We start from the raw sequence: 23636 nt of genomic DNA on the forward strand, positions 1-23636 counted from the left end.
GACTGCAAACTTGTATGCAGGGTCAACAACTCTGAGAGGAACTGGCTATGAGAATAAAAAGATTCCTTGTCACCTTTACAACTCTGACCCCTGACCCCTGAGTAGAGAAAACTAAAATGCTGGAGGAGAAGTGATATTTTAGAATTACCCTTAAAATAACTCAAGTGCCTGTTTTCTCTGGTTTGTTTTAACGGGTTGTGAGACTATGAGAAAATGTCCTATCCGTGGCAAAGCAAGCAAACCACCTAGATGTTTCCTGTAAGAAGTATTGCTCTGTGACCACTGGAAGGAACCTGAAAAAAATTCCAACAAAATTCTCCTTAGGAGTATCAGACCAGACTAGGAGGAAATAAAAAATAATTACATAAACCATACAATACTTAAAAAATTTATTTTCTGCAAATTCTCCCTCTGAAATGTCCTTTTGCATGACATGACTTTCAATGTCATGGAAGAAGTGAAAGGACCTGAGAGCATGGCATGTTTCCGTGCCAGCATCATTATTTTCAAAAGTTGATTGTGCACTCTTAACTGCTCACAACCCTCTCCAGACCCACCCGTGTTACAGCCACTCTCAGTCACAATTATATTCCTCTCTTTGTTCGCTATGGAGAATGGTTTTAATTTTCAGCCTTGTTGGGTCTGTTAAATCTTGATCATTATCAATCACTCTAATTCCCTGATGGGCCAGTCTATAATGAACTCTGGCTCCTGTTGCTGGATGGCATTTGCTTCATCAAGGAATGGTTCCCCTTGGTAGTCAGTCTGAAGCAATAGTAGTTTCTTGGCACGGGCCACTCCAGTCCAATTTCATTTAAGCTTCCAGAGTTGTGTTGAAGAGGTTTATTCATTTGGGAATTCAGGCAGAAGTCTGAGTAGGATAAAAAGAACCTTATGCATCTAAACCACTTTCTGGACACATGGTTGCGCAAAGATTTCTGAAAGCAATCATGGAAAATACAGCTTTCGGGCAGGGTTTACTGTTCTAAAAGCAATTGACTTATGCTGAAAGTTCTCCCATCCTTTTGAGAGTCCTTTTGATGATGAAACTCACTCCTTTCTGATCAAAAGGAACATGTCAATTTATAGGGCCTGTGAAGATGCCAAAAAATAATAATCTTACAATGAAAAACAATAGATACTGGGAGGAAAAAAAAAGCTTTTTCCTCCTATGTGATTATTTGTAGCATATTGTTCTCAATTTTTACAAAACACTTCAGAAATACCAGGTTGTTCCAATTTCAATTTAGACTTCTAGGAAGGGGGTTACACTATTACACTCAAAGGTATAGCTATTCATTTTATAACATTTAGAGACCAGTCTAGACTACACCAGACTTGAATGTTTCAGTGGAAAGGGACCTACCACGATCACGCAGGCCATCAGCAGATGCTGTGACTGAAATAAAAGACACGTTCAAATAACTTATTCAGCTAAATAAATAATATTGACTTACTAAAGTTCTTATAGGAATGAAAGGCCTCTCAATTTTCTCTTCTGCAAAGTCAAAAAGACTCTTTAAAAAGTTCACAGCTTTACCTTGTGCAAGAAAAGAATTGGATGCCTTTTATTTTACAGCTGTGAGGCATAGACAAGGTATACCACACCTGGCATGATTTATGAGCCAGTGAAGTCACTTGCTAAGATGGTTTATGTGACACAGGGATGTTTATCATAAGCTCACCCTATGAAGAATGAGATGGACTGTGTCAGAACAGTATGCAAATGCTCTCACCAAGCACAGAATGCCTGCTGCCATGAAAACTGTTTGAACACAGCCCTACATGCTCTGAAATTGCTCATTTCTGACCCAAACATACAAAGTTCAAGACACCTAAGAGCTAAAATTAACATACCACATGTCCTTGCTCCTTGCAGCTTCCCTGCCTCCCATCCTTTACATTTTCAGTAATATGCAAATCCCTGAAAGAGGGTCTCAGGTACCAGGGTACTTTACCACCCTGTTAACTTTCTTCCCCTTATATTTTTCTCTATCTTGTTGCCATTTCAGTTCATTTTCATGGAAACACTGGCTTTACAAAAACATAAACTAAGTGTGTTAATAAACATGTGCTGAAAATCCAACTTCATCCTGAAAAAACCCAGATGTGTTTGTTATAAACACATGCCTGGCCAACTTCAGCTTTGCCTGCAGCTCACTTTTATTCTTGATACAGGACTTAAGGGTTTAATGGAGCACTCTGGAAAACAAACACATATATGTGGGTGCCTCCAGTGCACCCACAGCAGGAGTGAGAAGAGGTATGGTTTGTGCTGCAGTTCTGCCTCAGTTGCTGAGTTAGGGTATTGGCAGGGCACCTGCAGACCTGTGCATGCATCTTGAAATTTGGGAGGACTTCACACCAGTCTCAGACTGCCGTGGAGGGGGTCACTCCTGATGTACAACCGTGTAAGAGTGAGTAGACAACAGGGCTATTTTGGTTTGTGCCCACAGCTGCACTGTCAGGACTGGCATAAAGGCAGGCCCTGGGGCTGCAGGAAGAGAGACACTATTGCCTTGGTTGTCTTGAGTCAGGATCACCAAACTCATCTTGGAGGCATGTGTACAGCTTATAATATCAACAAAGTCTGCTTTGGACACATGCTTCCAGATTCAATCTGGGTTATCTCTGCCTTTCCCTCTCATATGCAGTGACATGCTCTTGCCTGCTGTTAGAAGAAATTTCAAGTCACCTCTTCATAAAGATAATTTTGTTTTGCTATACAGACCTTTACTGACCTTTGCTTCCTGAAGTTCAATTGGTAGAAAAGAAAGAAAATTGAAGAATTCTTTCTAAACTCTGTGCTAAGGAAGATTTTCCACATCCAGAAGCCAAATGACCAATTTTCCAGTGCATAAGCAGTGCAGGGTGCATACAGCCAACTCTACAGTCCCTGTTGGTCAAACTTGCAGCAGCAGGGTGTGACAGGGCATGTTTTTTTGATGTCGGTTCTGTGGCAAGTGCACATGGGGAAGAATAACCCCAGAATGTACCAGTACAGGCTGGGGGCTGATCTGCTGGAAAGCAGCTCTGCTGAGAAGGACCTGGGGGTCCTGGTGGACAACAAGCTGTCCATGAGCCAGCAGTGTGTCCTTGTGGCTGAGACAGCCAATGGCATCCTGGGGTAAATTAGGAAGAGCATTGCCTGCAGGTTGAGGGAGGTGATCCTGCCCCAGTGAGGCACATCTGGAGTGCTGTGTCCAGCTCTGGGCTTTTCAGTACAAGAGACACATGGAGCTCCAAGAGTGGGTAAAGCGGAGGACAATGAAGATGATTAAGGGACTGGATCATCTCTCTAAGGAGGAAAGACAGAGGGAGCTGTTCAGCCTCAAGAGGGATGACTGAGAGGGGACCTCTTCAATGAGTATCTGAAGTGCCAAGCGATAGGACAAGAGACAATGGGAAATTGATGCACAGGAAATTCCACCTGAAGACGGGTAAGAACTTTACTGTGCAGGTAACTGAACAGGGTGCCAAGAGAGACTGGGGAGTCTCCCTCACTGGAGATGTTCAAGAACCATCTGGATGCCATCCTGTACCATGGGCTCTAGAATGACTCTGCTTGAGCAGGAAGGTTGGATCAAATGACCCACTGTGATCTATTTGAACCCCACCCATTCTGTGATTCTCTGATTTGGTGGCTGCACAGTTCTGAGTTGCTCAGTGAGTGCAAAAATTCCACCTATCAAACCCACAGGTTTGGCCAGGAGGTTCTTTGAACCCTTGCAAAGATTAGCCATTAGACAGTGACAAAACCCTCACAGCAAAAATTGCAAATAGTACAAGCAAATGGAATCTCTTTATCAGCAAGCATCTGTTTGCAGTGCATTTTAATCATGGTATGTTCAGGTTTCCAAAGAATGGAAACTGAAGGCACAGTTATGTGCTCTGAATTTAAGAACTGATGCCAACTGATGCCTGCTGGGCACAGACATGCTGGTAACCTTCAGTATCAAAGAGGGAAATGAAACCCAATACAAAAGGCATTAGCAAGAAGGTAAGTGATTTATTTCTCTGTAAGCAAAACAGAAACCATTGTGCATTCACTGGAAAGAGGACAGAAGAAATTCTGGGGCTCGATCCCTTACCTCATGCTAACAGTCTTAAGGCATGATAGAAACCTGGCAAACTTGACTTCTCCACTTACTCTAAACAAGACACAGTTCCATAGGGACCAAGTTGCCTCATGCTGGTGACAGGGTGACAGAATATATTGCACTCATTTTACATTGAGGTCTTGACATTCTGTAAAGCTGTATCCTGGATTATCATGGCAGCTTGTTACTGTAGCCATAGCCTGGATTGTAGTCGGCCTCTTATCTCCAGAGCATGTCCAAAAAGGTTAATGGAGCTGGTGAAGGGGCTGGAGCACAAGTCATATAAGGAGTAGTTGAGGGAGCTGGAGGTGTTTAGCCTGGAGAAAAGGAGCCTCAGGGGAGACCTTATTGCTCTCTATAGCTACTTGAAAGGAGATTGTAGTGGAGTCTCTTCCAGGTAACAAGGGACAGTACAAGAAGAAATAGCTTCAAGTTGTACTTTTTTGGCAACAGACACAAGTAATGGGAAGAGAATGAAAACCATCCTGTTGGGAAGGCAGTCCTATGAAATGTCACCAAGTATGGGACTTGAGTCTTTTCCATGTACTGACATGTTCCAATAATCATAGAACCAGAATAGTCTGGGTTGGCAGGGACTCCTAAGATCACAGAATGGTTTAAGTTGGAAGGGAACTTAAATATCATGTCATTCCAAACCCCCTATCATGGGTCAGGACACTTGACCAGATTGCTCAGAGCCCTATCCAACCGGGCCTTGAGCACCTTCAGGGATGGGTTATCCTTCGTTTATCTGAACAATCTGTTCCAGTGCCTCACCAGCCTCATAGTAATGCCTACAATGAACTGAATTGTTCTTGCTATCCCACCAGTATTGTGGGAAAAATAATAAATGCTGGGGTTTTGTGGTGTTGCATCTCACATCTAAACTGATCGTGTGTACAAGCCTTTCCCCACACCTGAGCCTTCCTAACACCATCCTCATTTTGACTTCAATGTCTAGTAAGGGTTGAGCTGAAATATCTGCCTTTTCCTGAGCAAGGACACTAATAGTCTATTTCTTTCACTGTTGATCCATTGATTTACCTGAACACTATCCTGGTAGTTTTGACAAGCTTTTCAGCCAGTTCTTGTAGTTGAAGGAATGGGAGGGATGACAAAAGAGGTGCCAGGGAAGCATGGCTGGATGTTGGGGCAAGTACTGGCCTCCTAGATTTTGGACCACTTTAGATGAATATGTATTTATAGGACAAACATGCAGAGGTATTGAGATAAGATTGAATTTTAAAGCATTGGACAAGCGTAATTGGCTAATGCCAGGTGTTGGAGACAACAGGTTAAACGCCATCTAAACATCTTTCCTGTTCCACATACATGCCCTGTCTCTGGCAGGGTTCAAGGCCAGGTTGGATGGAGCTCTGAGCAACCTGAATCAAATCACTGGATAAATCTCATTTTTAGCTGAGGACCCGGTTTATACCAATTTACCTCCATGAGCTTTTCATAAAATTTAGATGAAGGAAAATTCTCTGTCTGTCTTCATTGTCTTACATACCCTGCTCTTGAATTTAAGCCTTTATTTTAATTTAGCTTAATTCTGAGTGAAAGTGCCCACACATTAATTCTATGTAATAAATGCATTTCAAAAATTAATTCAGATCCTATTGTCTGAATGTCCCCATGAAACAGGTACCAGAATATCTGTGAAATATATTATATTACATATATATATATATATATATATATATAAAACAGCAATTATGGAATGCTTTTATCTTTTATATCTATCACGCAGAGGCAGTCATTAAAAAAACCAAACCCTGAACATTTCACAGCTTTAACACCTTGAAGTACTTAAAGATCAGGTTCTGCTCTTTCTGAACCTTATGAGTGCTGCTTCCCTGTCACCCCATCTTGAGCAATAGCCATGTCCTGCTGGGGCTCACCCTGCAGTGGTACTGACACTGCTGAGACTCTCCTGACTTACCAGTCTCCAGGTGCTGGCATGTGCTTTTGTCTGATTTCTGCCATCACGTCTGCCTGTTCCACTCACCTGAAAAAGCAGGCTTCTTCCCATGTTGTTTTAGTGCTATAGATAAGGAACCTGAGGGATGTAATCCAGCAGTGGTGTGCGTCATCACCTCAGAAGGAAATCAGTGATGTTGTATGCCTGTCATCTCACAAATTCGCACCAAAGTTGTTGACGTTCATAAAACCTTATGAGCTTTAGGAACCTGTAACTGCAAACGCTTGGTGTCCAGCCATCTCACTGTCCTTAAAAGCTGCTTCACATGAACCATCCACACTGTCTCTCAGTAGCTGCTGTTTTTCTGCTGCTTGCAGATCTTGGCACCATGATTTGTGCCAGACTGACATTTCTGTTGCAGCTCCCATTAACTGGAACAAAACCAATCATTTGAAATTGGCAACTGTGATGAAATTAAATGTTTCCATAGAAAGCACTGTGCAATTATTTCTTGCTAATGCTAAAATCGTGGGCAGGATGCTCCTGTGAAGATTTTCCATCTAATTTGTATTGTGACAGACATAATTAGGAGGTGGACAAAATCAAAGCATCATGCTGTATAAGTCACAGCATAAAAAGGATAAGAGTTTAACTCTTGTAATAACACAATCAGATGGCAGCAGTGCTGTTGGCAATATAGATTCATTTTCCAAATTTTCCCTATGAAATCTGCCAGCAGAACTAGCAGTCATTAGCAGACTGCAGAAACAATTTGGCATGTCTCAGGAAGGCAACTAGTTTGGTTTTTAATGAATGGCCAAAGAAGAAGCTTCTAATGGCACAGATAGCAAGAATAAAGCAGAAAGCATTATAAATGCAGTTACAATCATTAATCTTGCTGATGTAATACTTATTCCCAAACCCACTAAAATAAACAGGAGACACCCAAGCAGACTCAGTGGATTCTGAATAGGGATTTTAAGATGAAAAAATACAAGAGCCCAGAAACCCATAATGAAACACAGTATCTTGAAATTTCTTGCTTCTGTTTCAGATGTGGACAGTGACTAGTGTCCCAGAAAAATTCCGTTTTTTATATCCATGTCAGTTGGTATAAGAGCACATTTTTCCCACGGACCCTGCCTCAGGTAATATAGATAGATTAAGAGCTTATCGTGCACAGCAGGAATTTATAATGAGCTCTCAGTTTAGATTACCATTACTACAACAAAAAACCCCAAGAAAACACTTCAAAAAAACATTTGGAACTAAAAAAATCTGGTGTCCATCAAAACCAAATCGGAGCCCAGGGTTTGAAAATGCACAATAAAAGAGTAATAGATATGATATCAAAAGTCATTACATTAATGCAACAATACTTTCTTCTCGCTGAAAGAATCCAGGACTTTATCAAAAAGTCACATCGAAGTCACTGGCATTTTGTCTTTGGAGTATATCTACTTCTTTTCTAAACAGTGGTGCAGACTTAACTGGATTGACAGCCCCAGGACCGACCTGTACAATTTAGCTACACAACAGGAACAATGCTGTCAGAGTGAGACGCCTCCAGCTCTGATTCCCAGGACATCTGCGAAAGAAGAGTTTTGTCTTTCTGCATTTTAAAAAATTCGATAAGCATTAGTCTTATGGGGAGGAAGATTTCTGTACTTGCTTGAGATTGTCAGCTCAATTTCCAGCCCTTGTTTCCTAAATTCCTAGCTGCTCTGTGTATATAGCAGATTTCATTTAAATTTAGTGCAAAAAAAATCACATCACATTCTTCTTCTGTCCACTGCATGCTACCAGAAGACAACAATCATCTGGTGGTTTCAGAGGAGACAGCTTAATTCCAAAGAGGGAGGACATTTTCTGCAGCTTAGGTGCTAGACCAATTATCAGGTCTATATAGAGTTTAAACACACAGGACTTTGCTACTGAATTTACCATAGATAGTAGAATTTAAAAATGACATTGTTTGGAAGGCTGCTCTGGAGGACATGGAGTCCAACCCCTACTCAAAGCATGGACTCCAGGTTCAATCAGCTTTGTATCATGAAGTTTTGAGTATATATATACAGACCCAAGAATATATATACAGACCCAAGAATGGGGTCTGTATACCCTCTTTCAGCCCCTTTTCCTATCTCTCAGAGGGAGAGTTCTACATTGTTACAGGACCCCTTGGACCCCTTGGACCTCTTCCTTTTTATTGCCCTTTAGTCTGTCCACCTAGATAGACTATCTTTTCCTGTTTGTATTTCCTGTTGTAGGCTTGTCATTCAAAGGAGGACATCCTGAATAATAATAACAACAATAAAGTCCTAAAAACATTTTTAGGTGCTTTTGTGAATCTTCAAGAATTGCCTGACCCCAATAATTTCAACACTAATCTGTGCAGGTCCAGGAGACTCAGAGAGGCTACAAACAAATGACTGGAGGTGAAAAAAAAGGACATTGGCCAAGCATTTTGAGCAGCCTTGATCAATATCTTACCTGCATGGAATTACTGTTGGGGTCCCTCCCCTGCCGTGTAGCCCTGGGAGAGGGGCCCTGAGGGGAGACACGGGGTTTCCCTGCCCCTGCTCAGCCTCGTTCCCATTGGTTGGTTTGTGTTCCCTGCGCGGGCAGAAGGACCCTTGGTCCCGTGACTGGAACAGTTCCTCGGCAGAGCTCCGGCCATGCGGCTGGAGAAATAAACATCTCTGAAACAGCTATCAAGAATCTGTCTGCCCATATATATTTCCTTTCCACGGGACGCCTGGTTTGGTATATGCGTGTTGCAGGATCCCCACTGCAACATAATGGTGGGAATGCGGGCAGAACGATCCCCGATCCCTAAGCAACTGATTTGTGTGAGTAAACCCTGGAAACTTTGGATTCCTCTTCTTGGTTTTGCTTTGCTATTCCATATCTAAACTATGGAGGAACCGTGGGAAGACTCTTGGCTCTCAGAGCCGCATATGGACATTTATCTTAAACTTAAAATGATTCTTGAACAACGATTTGTAAATTTTAGCTTGATTCAAGCTCAAAAAGAACTGAAACACTTCCTGGCATGGTTGTTTAAGAACTTTTTCTATGTTTCTTGGGATTTAATTCTTACCAAGGGCTTTTGGAAAACCGTTTGGACACAGTTAATACTGGAGTCAAAATATATGCCGATGGAAGAATATTTTCGTGAATATTATTTAGTTACCGAGACTGTTGAGCAATGTCAGCTGTGTCCTGGCGAAGGGAAGCGTGGCGCAGGGACCGTGCGGCCCAGGCCACGCGCACCGAGCGCTCTGCGAGCAGCAGCGAGGCAGTTCCCGCGCGCGGGCGGAGCCACGCGAGCCGCAGTGTCGGCGGCGGAGCGGGGAGCAGCGGGAGCGGCGGGACTTGCACGGCCCCGCGCAGCGCGTGGTGGAGCGAGCCCTGTGAACGCCCGACCGAGAGGGGCGGCGGCTGGCGGTGGTGGCGGTGGAGCGGAGCCGTGCCCAGCCGAGACGCGCGCTGGAGCGGGGCGCGGGGGAGTCGTCGCCCGGGGGCCCGGCTGAGATGTGGGTACAGCGCCTGGCAGCAGCAGCGAAGCTGCGACCAGAGGAGGCGACGCACGGAGAACTGAGCGGCGCGGCCCGGCCCGGCCCGCGCAGCCCCGAACGCGACCCCGGGAAGAGCGCGCAGGCATCAGCAGCCCCGACAATTCCAACACGGGAGCGACTGAAGGAGAGAGCAAAGACGCAGCGAGACAGAAAACAGCAGCCACTCGGAAAAAGGAAAAGATCATAGTAACTAAGACCTTAGGGATAGTAAAATGGTATAATGTTAAGCAAAATTATGGTTTTATAACAAGGTGTGACAACCAGCAAGACATATTCGTGCATAGAACTGCTATTAAAAAGAATAACCCTGAAAAATGCATCCCAAGCTTGGGAGATGGAGAGGTGGTGGAATTTAATATTGTACTAGGGAGAAAAGGGTTACAAGCATCGCAGGTCACTGGGCCTGATGGTGTTTCTGTAAAAGGCAGTATATATGCAAAAAATCGTAGTCATGTTAGACAATATCTCCATTGTAAGGCCCCCCTACAGTTTCCCTTTCCTAATCCCACCTTTCCCTTTTACCCTATGTCCTATTACCCCCAGTGTATTCCCAATCCGTTTCTTCATCCATGGTTTCCCTCACAAAACCATGCTTTTGCCAATTGTTTCCCCAAAAATCCCTTTCCAATGCCGAGTGGGGGATGAAAAGGGGGAGGGAAGAAGTTAAACCCTCTCCTGCCTCAGTTTCCCCACAAAGCATGCTCAGAGAATTCTGTCTCCCTTCTGTCAGCCCTAAGATGTTCCACAGAATCTGTTTGGACATTTAAAGACTCAGGAGGGTGGCTTGTTTTGTCTTGAAACGGTTCTTGTTATGTTTATCCAGTTGTTTTCATTCTCCTTTTATTAAAATAAAACGGGTGAGGTGTTGGGGTCTCCTCCCCTGCCATGTAGCCCTGGGAGAGGGGCCCTGAGGGCACAGACACGGGGTTTCCCTGCCCCTGCTCAGCCTCGTTCCCATTGGTTGGTTTGTGTTCCCTGCGCGGGCAGAAGGACCCTTGGTCCCGTGACTGGAACAGTTCCTGGGCAGAGCTCCGGCCATGCGGCTGGAGAAATAAACATCTCTGAAACAGCTATCAAGAATCTGTCTGCCCATATATATTTCCTTTCCACGGGACTCCTGGTTTGGTATATGCGTGTTGCAGGATCCCCACTGCAACAAATTACTATGCTATTACTTTTCTTGTCTAAATTTCCCCCCCCATATAGTGCAGTTTCAAACTGTTCTTACTAGAGAGGAACCAAAACAAACATTAACAAAATCAATCAATGTGCAAAGAAGGGCTTGAGATGTAATCACAATCCATCTTGAAGTTTGATTAAGTGCTTTGGCAACTTGAACAAGAAAACAAAAACCAAACCAAATCAAACCAAACAAACAAAAAAACCAAACCAAACCAAAAAAAAAAGCCAAAAATAGAGTACTGCTCTAGACAAGTACAGGATTGACTACCAGGTAAGCTAAAAGGAAGAATAGAATAGTGTATTGTATTTCAGACTTTAGGTCCCCAAAACCTGCTTTGAAACTAATTCTCTCCCAAAAGATGGGGCTGTACTTCTCTGAGCCTGTTGCTATTTTTTTTTTTTTTTTTTTTTTTTTTTTTTGTCAGATCTGGTAGAAGTGTAATCTCAGTGTTTTAATTTGTATTCACTCATTAACTCCGAAAGGCATTCTGTGCTGAGTGAAGCATTAGCCTGAATTCTGTCCATACTCAGTTTCCCACCTCTGTGAGATTTTACATTTTTTTAAAATCACTTCCACCTGGTACAAATGCAAGCACAGATTCCTTAGCTGCGTGCTGCAATTTAACAGTGAGTCTTCCTGTTGATCTCAAGGCCCTTGTCCACATGTTTACCAACAGACAGAACTGCTCACAGGACTGATACAACTGACAAACCGTCTGGTTTGATGCACTGCCCAGGACATCAACAATTCCAATCAATAGTTTACAGAAGCGGCCATTGGACTGCAGGAACTGGGAGACAAACAAATCATCAGAAAAGTAAAAAGCAGGACAAATATAGTATGACTCACTTAAGCATTTGAGACGAAGAAGTATGGCTTGAAGAAATTCTTTGCTTAAGAGTCACAGATCAGTGAGACATTGGTCTGTGTTGTGAATTTTCCATTCGCTGTACAGCATAAAATCAGAATACAGCATTGTTTATGATAACATTATTAGTCACTTTCACAGTTTCGGAGCAAGATTTTTACTAATATATTCAAGTATATTCATAAAAAGCTGTATTTACATATACATACCAAAGATACAGTTTTTAGTAGAATCATGGAAAATGTTAGAACTATGCTGAGGACAATGCATCTAGAAAAAACAGAGTTAATCCCTTCACTGTACAGTAGTGTGTCACTGCTTTATACTACCTTTCCATGAATGAGATGATACAAATTTTATAGCTCAAATAGTTAGTCTTGAACCAGTACCCTCTCAGTCCTTGCCAGAGGATGTAACTTATCCTACTGTCTTTGAAGTGTAGGCGTAATTAGAGACTTTTTCCATTTTTTGCCTTCTGCTCTCCTCTGCATTTGCCATCACCTCCTCTCAAATTTTCCAGCTGATACAGTTGCCCACTTCTCCTTTAAATCACTATCTCCTTCTCCAGCTACCTTCTCTGTGATGCTGGGCCAAAGCCTGTTGGGACCAGGAAAGTCACCAAGAGAAAAATATAGGGGAGGAGTACCTTTCAGGAACAGTGAAGAGCGGATGTCATTTTTCACTTGCTCAGTGTAATGCATTTTTTTCCTCTCCTACAATTCCATAGGGAATATCTTCACCTAACACACATATTAGGAGAAGGGGCCTCTGGGGACTGGGATCACAAGTGTTGGATAACTTTATGTGCATGCATAATGAGAGAGAACTGTGCAAAGTCTTGTCTTCCCCCTTGCAGGTGCTCCTGAAGAGAATCGAATTGACAGCAGCTAAATCACCTCAAAACTTAAAACGAGGTCTCTTCACCTGTCCTAACACAGATCAGTGCTCCTACAAAAATCTGAGACTGGCAGCTCTTGTCTCTAGCTGTGAAAATAACAATTCAATGAAGATCCTTGTCTGTCGCCTGACTTCCAGCCTCTTCTCTAGTCAGGTGATGTGTCTTAAGCTTTCTTGGTGGACAGCTGTTGCGATACAGAGCGATGAGGAGTCCCCAGGCAGGTGCAAAGGAGGATCTTTATTGCCAAAACCCCGGCCTTTTTATGCCGTTAGTCGGTTATCAGTTTACATAGTTTTAAGACACAACAAACCCAATTTAACCAACCACTATACACCACGGTGCGGGCATGAGGCATTCCTGCAGCATGCCTCACTTCCTCTATTCTAGCTGAGTCACTCTCCCACAGTCCTTTTCTTCTTAGCCTAAGTAACAGGCCAGAGCTATGATTTTACCAGGCCTTCCCTTTACAAAGCTTCGCTTATTGGTAATAGACAGTTTCCTCTGAACAGCATCCAGCTAAAAAAGTCTATTCTGCTGGTAAAATTCCCTGTCACTGGCCCTCACATGTCAGAATCCTTGTGTATTTCAGGAGAAGCTACATTTATCTAACGCTATTTAGTAAGACATCAAAAACTTGCATGCTACTCCAACCAGAGGGAGCTAGGGGTAACAAACCTACTCTCTCCCTGTTCTGGAAGCCCTCTGCAGAGTTCTTGCACTTTCTACATGCACATAAACCAATACTGCTTCAAGGAGTCCCCCCATTGCAAACTGACTCACAGTTGGAACTGTTGTTGGCGTCCGTCTGTGTTGGTGCCAGGCTGTACAGAACTGGCCCTTCAGAGGTGGCCCTTCCTGGCAGGAAATGGCAGAAGAGAAAGAAGGAAGGGAAGGGAGGAAAAAAGGGGAGAAAAAGGGAATATTTAGATAAACTCACTGAACAGATATGCAGACACCATCCATTGTTTAACACAATCTCTTACAGTAAATTCCTCCCCCCTCCAACACACACACTTTTTCATGCCTCAAACACACCTCCCAGCAGAAATCTGGGGAAAATGGTTGTCTAGAGTTCTTCCAAGGGATCTCATTTGCTTTGTCTGAGTGTCAACCCGCTGTAAATTCCTTTAACAGGGTCATTAAAGAGGGTGGAGGACATGCAAGCTGCAGAACTGATGATGCTATTGCACCAAGTATGTGCGGGACTTCACTGACAGATCCGATCTTTGCAGATCAGACCCTTGCAGACCAGACTGTCAAGCCTGAGTTTATCTTCCAGCATTTCTTTAAGGATAGATGCATATGATAATACCTGGACGTCAAACATGAGCATGTCAGACCTGCTGTCTAGCTCATTAACAGACAATGGATGCAGCAGAAAAAACTTATCTTGGCAGCATTTCTTGTTATGAATAACTTTACCCTCGGAAAAGTGCAATTCAAGTCCTCTCTAGCATTTAGGTCAGCAAGGGCTGTGTTATTAACCTGACATGTGTCTCGTTTGCAGATTGCATTTGTGAATTTCCTATGGAGGGAATAGCCCCTGTCACAGAAGGTGCAGAGTTACTGGCATCATACTGCTCTGATGTTCTTCATTCCAGATGTGCTGCTCTGTAAGTGAGGCACCAGAGGTGGATCAAGAACCTCTCAGTTTGACAGCATTTGAGTCCACATATTTTGACATTTAAGATCATGCTCATTACATTTTCAATCTAGTTCTCCTCTTTTTGGTTCTTACTGCCTTTTCTGAAATGTTATGTAGGACAATTGGGTGTGTATGTGCTATATTGTGAGCAACTCAAGCAGTCTGAAAGGGTCATGGAGTTTTTTAAAAAAACAGTTTCTGTGCTGTTACTGCAGTATAGTGAATCCATGGCACTTGCCATGTAAACAGCAGAAGATTTTACCAGCGAGGAAGAAAGGAGCATGGCATCTGTCCTTCAGTCCAAAGTCTCAGCCCAACTACTATGGCAGCACTGAGGGAGTCTAAATACTATGCTATAAATAATCACCTTCTTTATTGAGTTCTAATCTCCCTTCCTGATTAGTTCTCACAGAATTTGACTGGGTCATATACACTGCTTAGTAATGAAGATGGATGGTAAAAGGGAGAGTAGGTTTAGATTAGCTATTAGGAAGTAATTTCTTTACTTTAATAGGGGTGAGACACTGGAACAGGTTGCCCAGAGAAGCTGTGGACGCTCCATCCCTGGAAGTATTTAAGGCCAGGCTGGATGGGACCCTGACCGAGCTGGTCTAGTGGAAGGTGTCCCTGCTCATGGCAGGGGAGTTGGCCTTTGATGATCTTTAAGTTCCCTTCCAACCTAAACCATTCCATGGTTCTTTGATTCTATGAAACCACATTCCCATTAGTTATAGGATCTTTCACAAAGAACATGCAGCATTAAGTCCTCATTTGAGAAAGCTTTAGAATGCACACATAAGCATTACACAATCTAGAAATACTCATTATACTAATTGAAGAGCAATTAATGCTAAGTTATTGCTGACAGACTTTCATCCATTTATATAAATGCAGAGGAATAGTACTGAAGTAATTTGTGACTTGAAAGTGAAAAGACTGAGGAGGAATTTTGCTTCTATAATCTCTACCTTGCAGCAGAATCAGCTAAAGCAAGATATAGGGCCACTTCTCCAAATTCTGGTGTATTATGAAGTTTTAAGTAACTATTCTTGAGTTACTTTGGCTGAAGATCCCAGTCACTTTGGGGCTTTCGTATATGTATTTGTATGCTGCTGTTTATTTATATGTCTGCCTTCAAAAACTTTTAACTAAAAATCACCAACAGTACAGATGCATTCAGACTCTTCAGAACTGCTAAAAGAATAAGCAAAAAAAAGGGAATTTAGTTGTGAGCTCTTGTTCTCTTGCTGTTTTACATGTGACAAGAGCCCACATACTCTCAATGACAGGGAAGTGAGGTGAGTGAAACACTGGACTATTGTTTTTTAAAAGATCATATTCTATTCAGAAGTACTCTTTATTGAGTGCTATTTTCCTTGCTTTTCCAAAACATCCTTCTCAAATGTATTAAAAAGAATCATGCTGCCTATCTAGGCTTTCATTTGTTCCCTGTTTTTCTAAGAAACCCCTTCTAAGATGCTCTTATTGTTTATAAAGTTTTCCCCAGAACCTGCCCACCTCTATTCCAAATCCTTTTGGTCTCCAGCCTCTATTTTGGCTGTTCATAACTTTTCTTTGCAGAATAGCTTTGATGTCTCTAATTGAATATTATTTTAACACTCATCCTTCACAGATTGTTTACTGTCTCCTTTTCTTGCCTTTGCTTCCTTACAAAGTTATTTTAACTTTCCAACATCTTTCAGTAACTCACTACTTCTCTAATTAAGTCTTTATTTCTCGAAACATTTCCTTACATGTTAAAACTGAAATGTCTCAAGTACAAGGCTTGTAGAAGCCTCTTTGCCCAAATGCTGGGTTAACACATTTTGCCACCGTATCTTTCTATGAGCCTCTTGAAGATTTGCATCTTCAAAGCAAGAAAAAAGAGAACAAAAGTGGGTTTTTTAAAGGTATAAACACGTATCCTATCTTTTCAGTGCTGCTGAAAAATGCGTATTAACACTCATTTGTCAACACCCCTCTTTTGACTTTGTGAATTGCTTTTTCCTTTCTTTGGGGAAACTGTGAACTATTTCATAAGTCCTGAAGCAATACTACACCCTGAAAGATGTTTATATGTCCACAAAACCACTTTCAATTAAAACTGCATTTAAAATTGCAGCAACTGTTATTATTTTCTTTCCTTTTTTTTTATACACTTATTTACAGTTTAGCTTCTTTATATAAATGAAAAGTAGAGAACCACTGATCTACAGAAACAATGAAAAGTTCAGACAAAAAGAGCAATAGCCTTTGTAGTTGTGCATAAATGCCTGAAAACCTGATCCCTTCCTGGGATCTAAAATCCAAACTATTAAAGCCATTAAACTTACAATTCTTTATAATGGGTAATGATTTTTAAAGCAGGTTTAAGAAGAGAAGGTTAAAAGGGACCTATTTCTCTCTTCATCAGCCACATGGGAGGGGAGAAAAAGATGGAGACAGCCTCTTCTCAGAGATGCACAGAGAAAGGGTGAGAGCCATCAGGTACAAGATGCAACACAGGACACTAACAAGAAAACTTAGGAAATTTTTCTTCCCCAAAGAAAATTTGCAATTTGCCACTGCAGCAAAGTCTTAGGGATGTTATGGGTACTCCATTCTTGGAGCTATTTAAAAAATAGCCGGTCACTGTGTAGAGCACTAGCTGGACTAGTATTTAGGAGGGGGAGAAAGATTCAACCTCCAGAGGTCCTTCTAACCTGCATAGTTTATGATTTACTACAGAGGCACTTAGCAATACTAAATGTCAGTATTTACCGGCCACACATTTGAGAAAATAATCACTGACAGGTACTATGGTGTCTTCAAGAGAGATACTTTCCACCAGCTAAAAAAAAAAGCAGATTTGGTTATCTGTTACACTCTCTGCCTGGTTTCACATGAAGTGCTCTGTATAATTCAACCAGAGATAGCTGGAGTGAACAGTATGTGCAAAATGCAAGACAGAATCATAGGGGAATCAAAGCAGCAAAAAAGATGCTGTGTTGGTGCAGATATAAAAGTCAAGAAAATGACACTTGGAGAAATTGTAGCCCCTAAAATCCCTTCCAGTGAATAGCTTTCAGCTCAAGAAATTAAACAGGAGTTACCTACTTCAATTTTTAAAATATGGAATTGTAGTTTACACAGTGCTAGATGAGTGTAAATCTGGCCACTGAAAATTAGCAGATTGCTGGGCATCCTGGAAATGTATATCCAGCACAAGCAGGCTTCCTCAGCCCTGTCTGATAATAAGCCAGAATTCAGCGTTTCACCTTCAGCCACCCAAATTCACACCATGGCTAAGAGAGAGCAGCCAGGGAAATACAAGCAGCAAGGAGTTCCCTCCAGAGCAGAAGCAAAGCCCTGTTGGAAACAAACACCATCAGCTGACTTCTGCTTAAAAATTCCTTATCTACCAAGTGGTCCGTCTATCAAATCCATGTCTCTTCAGTGAGGAGACAAGGATACTTTGCGGGATAGTGCCAAATGCTTTGAATAGATCAAGGCAGATTACATCAGTCACTCTTTTCTCACCCACTCCCCCTGTAACCCATCCACAGAAGGCCACCAAATTTCTCAGGCATGATTTGCCTTTAGTGAAGACACATTTTCTGTCACCAATCACATTCTTATTTTCCATTGTTTTAGCATAGTTTCCAGGAGGATCTGCTTCATAATCTTGCCAGACACAAAGCTAAGAATGACCAACCTGTAGGCATCCAGGTCTTCCTTTTTTCTCCTTTTAAGGATGGGCATTATGTTTCCCCTTTTCCAGTCATTGGGAACTTCACAAACAGCCACAATTTCTCAAATATGGTAGTGGCTTAGCCACTTCCTCCTACAGTAGTACCCTTTGGATTCATGGATGCATCTCATTGGAAGCCACGGATTTATGCACGTTTAGGTTCTGAGCACCATGATCCAGGTAACCAGGTCTCTTGTTTCCTTGTGGAGAGGGCCCACTTTTTTCTAGTCCTCCTTTAATCACTGATGTATGTATGGAAGCTTTTCTTGTTGGCCTCGACATCCTTGACCAGCTTTAATTGAATCGGGTCTTTAGCTTTCTTAACCTGATCCCTGGCTGCTCACACAGTATCTCTGCACTCCTCCCAGGCTACCTGTCCTTGCTTCCACCCTCTGTGTGCTTCTTTTTTGTGTTTGAGTTTGTCCAGGTGCTCCTCATTCATCCACATAGGTCTCCTGATGCTTCTGCCTGACTTCCTTCTTATTGGGAAGCATCAATCCTGAGCTTGGAGAAGGTAATCCTTGAATATCAACAAGCTTTGTTTGGCTTTTCTCCCCTTCAGGGAGTTATCCCATGGTACATGACTAAGCAGATCCCTGAGGAGGCCAAAATCTGCTGCCCTGAAGTCTGGGGGGTGTGTGTGTGCCTTCCTCACTGCCCTGAGGATCTGAAACTTCACATTTCATGGTCAATACAGCCCTGGCTGCCCTTGAGCTTTACATTCTCCTCCTCCTCTCCTTGTTGGTGAGAACAAAATCCAGCATAGCACCTCTTTCCTATGGGGACCAGGCCTGCGAACATAAAGCTGCTTCTACTTGTCTATAGTGTGACTCATCCAGGGAGTCATCCTGGTTGGGTGGCCTGTAGCAGACTCCCACTATAATGTCATCTATCCTATCTTGTAGGGAACTGCAGTCAGAAGAAACTCCAGTGTTCTGGCTTTCCTTACGAGAAGTCTCCAAAGTGGAGTGGATTTTGCATGTTTTTGCTCTTTGTAAGTGTCACTGGATGGAACATCGTTGTTTTGTCTTGAAAATTAGAAATAAAAAGGAATGTCAAAGAAGTGGAATGGGATCAGCTTCTTAGTTCACTTAAGGAACTACTGAGATAGACAGTTCCTGGTATTTGTCAGCCAGAGCTGAAAAAGAATTACTTCGTGACACCAGTCAGTCTACTCCTTATAAGCATTTCTTTGGAGTATATGTGTGCAGCCTAGTAAGGCTCTATGTGTGAAAGACTTCTAGGAGCACCAAAACAAAAGTATTCTCTGCAAGAGTTTTCTTCCTGCCTGGTATGAACTCAAAACAGGCAGAAACTCCAGTGCCTGTGACATTTCTCTAATCCATCTTTACAAAGAGGCATGAACTGCAGAAAATGCCACCTCTTCAGTTTATAGAAAGTAAGGCAGCTGAGGAATTATATGATGTCTAAGAAAAGATAAGCATCACAGGGAAATGAGCAGAGATAATTTTTTCAGTCAAATAAAATGACAGGCTTCTAAGTACATATCTCTGGCTCAGGAGTCCCTCAGCCACTACTTTACAAAAATTCAGGCAATGCTAAAAAAGCAACACTATGTCCTTGCCCTATTATTTATTTTGTTGTACAGGACATTTGGCTTAGTGGACACTGGTCTCATCTGTTATGACTGTTTTTATGTGACTCCATAAGGCTTCTGGACATGATGATGTTTAGGATCAGGGCAACTACACTCCATAATTTCAAAGAAGAAAGAAGTGTATGCAATCGAAATTAATAGAGAGTCACCTGTTTTGGCATGAGTATTCATCTGTGGAGACTGGGGCTTCAAGATACCCTGCTGATAATTTTATCTCATCTTTGTTCTTACTTGGGGAATAGACATAAAGAGTAATGTGTAATCACCAAGGGCTGTGAGCGAGGAAGACAGCATTTCTCAGCTGGAGAGATAGTAGTCAAGAAGCAAGGAGGAGCTTTCAGGAAGCTAAAAAATAATCCCAGTTTATTGACATAGCCCTGTTTGCTTCACAGTTGTGTGACAGAAAGATGAGACTGATTTCTAGTGTCATGAAAAAAAAGTCATGAAAAAACAGTAACTCTGTGGCTTTGGTTTAACAACAAAAGGGTCAACCTAGGGAATATTAATCAAACAGTGCCAAAGAATATTTACACAGTCACTACTACAGGTAAGAAAAATAATTAATTTGAATGCACTTGCCAGAATATTATTCTAATTCTAGGAAAGTTGAACACAGTTTTTAAAAGTAAATAGTGACTGCACTGACTTTTGTGGTGGGAGAGAGACAGCCTGGGTTATTTAGAGCTTGGTTTGCACAGTGTTAAGTCCACACACTCTGAAGACTCACCCACACTCTTTTAAAATCTTTTTAAAAGCATGCTTGAAAACAGAGAAACCTGAACTCATAGCCCACTTGAAAAAGGGGCTTAGGCATCCTTCAAGTCTTGCTTTTCTACAGATTCCTACATCCCAACCACCATCTGTGCTTTTAAAACAGCTACTGTCTGTGTCCTCAAAAAACCCCCACCAGCTATGCCCTCATAATACTCCTGCCACTTCTCTCCATACCTATCTTCCACTGCACTTCCATTGCACTGAAGCAATCACAATTGCTTTTATTCATATCCCTTCTCCTTGACCAATCCATGTACATCCCCACTACAAGGGAACTTCCCTCCAGTAATGTTGAATACACTGGGTTGAAACATAAGACAAATTTCTTATCAAGTGCCCCACTCTGAAAACAGTGAATTGTCTTTGTGAAGGGGAGTAGTGACTGGGTTATATCTAAATAGTCCAAGCAAGACAACACTGTGGGTTGTTCTCTCCCAGGGCACAGCGTAACCATTGCAGAGAACTATCAGTGTTCTTCTCCTCTGTTCAGCATGCGAACGTCTTTCCTACAGTGGAAATTTCTCAAATGTTTAATGAAAAGCATTGCTTTCAAATAACTTTTTAAGCTTTAACTACAAAACTAATGCCTAATATATTCTCTGGATATTCTTACACACATCCCTATTGCAAATAAATCCTATTTTATTCTAAGAAGGAAGTTTATAAGGTTGCATTTGTTACAGTAATGTATCAGATGGAAAGAAAGAATTTGAAGTTATAAAACTATTTGGAAATGGAGACTTGAAAGGGATGATTTCTAGTATAAAATTTTTACATTACTGTTTTTCCATCTGTCCATCTTCACACTACATACGGCTACCAAAATCTGCAGGACCAAGTACATTCTGCCCATACTTTTTTCTTAATCCTTTCTCACTTTTATGTGCCTCACACAATTTGCCTGCCATGTTTACTTGCTTATATAATGAATAAAATTTTTATCATGCAGTACAAATAACAAAAAATTAAACTAATTTCAGCCTCTAAATTATTTAAAGACCAGATAAAGCAGAGGAACATATTCTAGCTTAATTGCTTCTTGCATTGTCAAATTAGGTTTCACTAGAAAACTGAGAAAAAGGTCCTGTTTTTACAGACAGAGTATTGAAAAACAACATCAAGTTGCATATTTTTTTAAAAGTGCTTTTTGCAAGATTTTTCTCATTTTAATTGCAAACTAGTGTTAAACAGTTCATGCTTTATGGTTGAAAATCCTCTTAGAACAGCTGTGCAGCTTGGGAAGGTTACCTGAGCTTTTTAAGTATCAAAATGTAGGATTCAATACAATTCTATCTGCAGTCCGGACAGCCTAAAGTACAACATAAAGTGAGGCAAAAGTGTCTAGGACACAAGATAATTCCAGTGTTGTGCATGTTTCTCCATTGCTGTAATGAGTTACATGCTGCTGAGTAGTTTTGGGAAACTTTGTTTTTGCCTGGCTGCAACATCTGGTCAGAGCTCAAAGCATCTGTCTGTACCTGCACAGGCAGCAGGCTACAGCAGCAGCCTGTCAACACCACTCATTTTGGAGGAGGCATTTCCAGCCCATTTTTATAGAGCTTATTCGCTTATGAAGAGGGAAGCTGAGCACCTACTAAAATGAGAAAAAAAGGAAAAAATAAAAGAACCATTTTTTGTCACTGCTGAACTCCAATTACTCACTTCAGAACAACAGAGAGCTAAAAAACTAAATCAGCTGCTATGAAACTGGGACATGATCAAAGTCAATTCACTAAATACAGCACCCATACTGATGGCTTGTGTAGCTCCATAAACTCTTCCCACTGCAGAAACAGGGAAATGTGTGTGGCTTGCATGTGTTCCTCAGAAGTTTTTACATGTGGGAATATTTTCAAAGGCCTTTAGACAAGTCAGTGTTTAACACTGCTAGATATGCAAGGATGAAGCATGGATTAGTACTGACAGTCAGACTTAGTGTTTTTAATCAGAATTAGTATTATAAAAATAGCCCAGAAATCCATAAGAGGATTATTGCATTTCAAACAACCCGAGATATTCCCTATAGTGTAGTAAGTGTCATTCATTCTCTTTTCACCTGTATCAAAGTTGAGCTGATTTGAGCATGTCAAGATTATTCATATTTTGCTGTGATACGTAGTAACTCCGATCAGAGGAAGTGTTCATAGCTCACTAATGTTAATTAATTAAGTTCTAGAACTCTCTGAGAGATAAGAAAGAAGATGTCAGTATACCAGTTATCTCAAAGTCCAAATGCTTTAGAGGCAACTGAAGTTTGGGATGAGAAGAACATAGCCCAAGAGTTCTTCTTCTCTGTCCCTTATACTGACCATTTGCTGCATTTTCCAAACTTGCCAACACATGGGTGGAAAAGGCCTCTTTCCCAGGAGAATTCCAAGCTGTTCCTAAGCTTCCCTTTACCAGAGCCAAACTCTTCGCCCAGGCAACAGCAGAATGTGTTTAGCTGATTGAAAGTGCAGGTTCAAAAGTGAATTGAGAGCTGAGTGAACATCCTCTCGCAGGCACAGGTTGGGAGCTTGGCCTCACCAAGCAGCTGCAGAGGCAGAACAGAAGCCAATCAGGCAGATGTAGAAGGGCTTCGTAGCAGTGATAGTAATTTGCTATAATTAGTGGTAGTGGGGTATGCAGCAAATTCATTTTCAGTTGGAGTCAAAGCAAAGCCTGGGTATCTTCCCAGCAAGCTTATTCCACATGCACCATCAGTTGTGGCTTGAATAAAGACAGAGCAATAATTCCTGTAGTGCTGGATCTGTTGAATGAAGCGAGGAGGGTGTGTCACTGCAGGGACTGAATGGGATAATCACAAGTCTCTCTTTCCAGCTGTAGGATGGATGCATTTTAGACACTTGGTTTCAAAGGGCAGGTAGGTGTATGAATTAAATTGCAAGCATGCTTATTTTATCTGGTGACTCTTTGCTAGGAAAAAAAAGAAGTACTTTAAAATAAAGTTTGAAATATTTAGCTGATTGGATTAAGTGTCTCAGAGCTCCAGTGATGCAGTCATGGACTGGTCTGAAATCCTCCTGATGCTGGTGCTCAAATCCTCCCATGCACGGAAAGCAAGGCACTGCTGTAGCGCCTCCGCTTGCTTTTTTGTCTTAATTTTAACACAGGGTTCACTTCACTGTCTAAACAGTGAAGCCTTTCAGGAGAAAGGCAGATCCAGAATGAACAGCCTCCTTTGTCTCTGCTTACTTCCTTTCCCCATAACTCTTCGCTGTGTGAAGGAAGCAAACAAAGGCCTCTTCCTACACATATTTTGTCCCCAACAGTAAGCTAATACACACCCTGAGTCTGACATCATCTGACTGCAGT

The 23636-nt window shown here is 41.9% G+C and overlaps 1 protein-coding gene across 1 annotated transcript in view; it reads right to left on the reverse strand.

Annotated features, from left to right (window-relative positions):
- The window catches only part of NRG1 (neuregulin 1), a 432712-nt gene that overhangs the window by 375046 nt on the left and 34030 nt on the right, over positions 1–23636 (reverse strand). Inside the window, exon 2 of the mRNA XM_048291885.1 lies at positions 13335–13409. Within this exon, the coding sequence (XP_048147842.1) occupies positions 13335–13409 (75 nt within the window). The remainder of the gene's footprint in view (positions 1–13334; positions 13410–23636) is intronic.

Source organism: Corvus hawaiiensis, chromosome Z (genome assembly GCF_020740725.1).
Source record: "Corvus hawaiiensis isolate bCorHaw1 chromosome Z, bCorHaw1.pri.cur, whole genome shotgun sequence".
In the NCBI taxonomy this organism is placed as follows: Eukaryota; Metazoa; Chordata; class Aves; order Passeriformes; family Corvidae; genus Corvus; species Corvus hawaiiensis.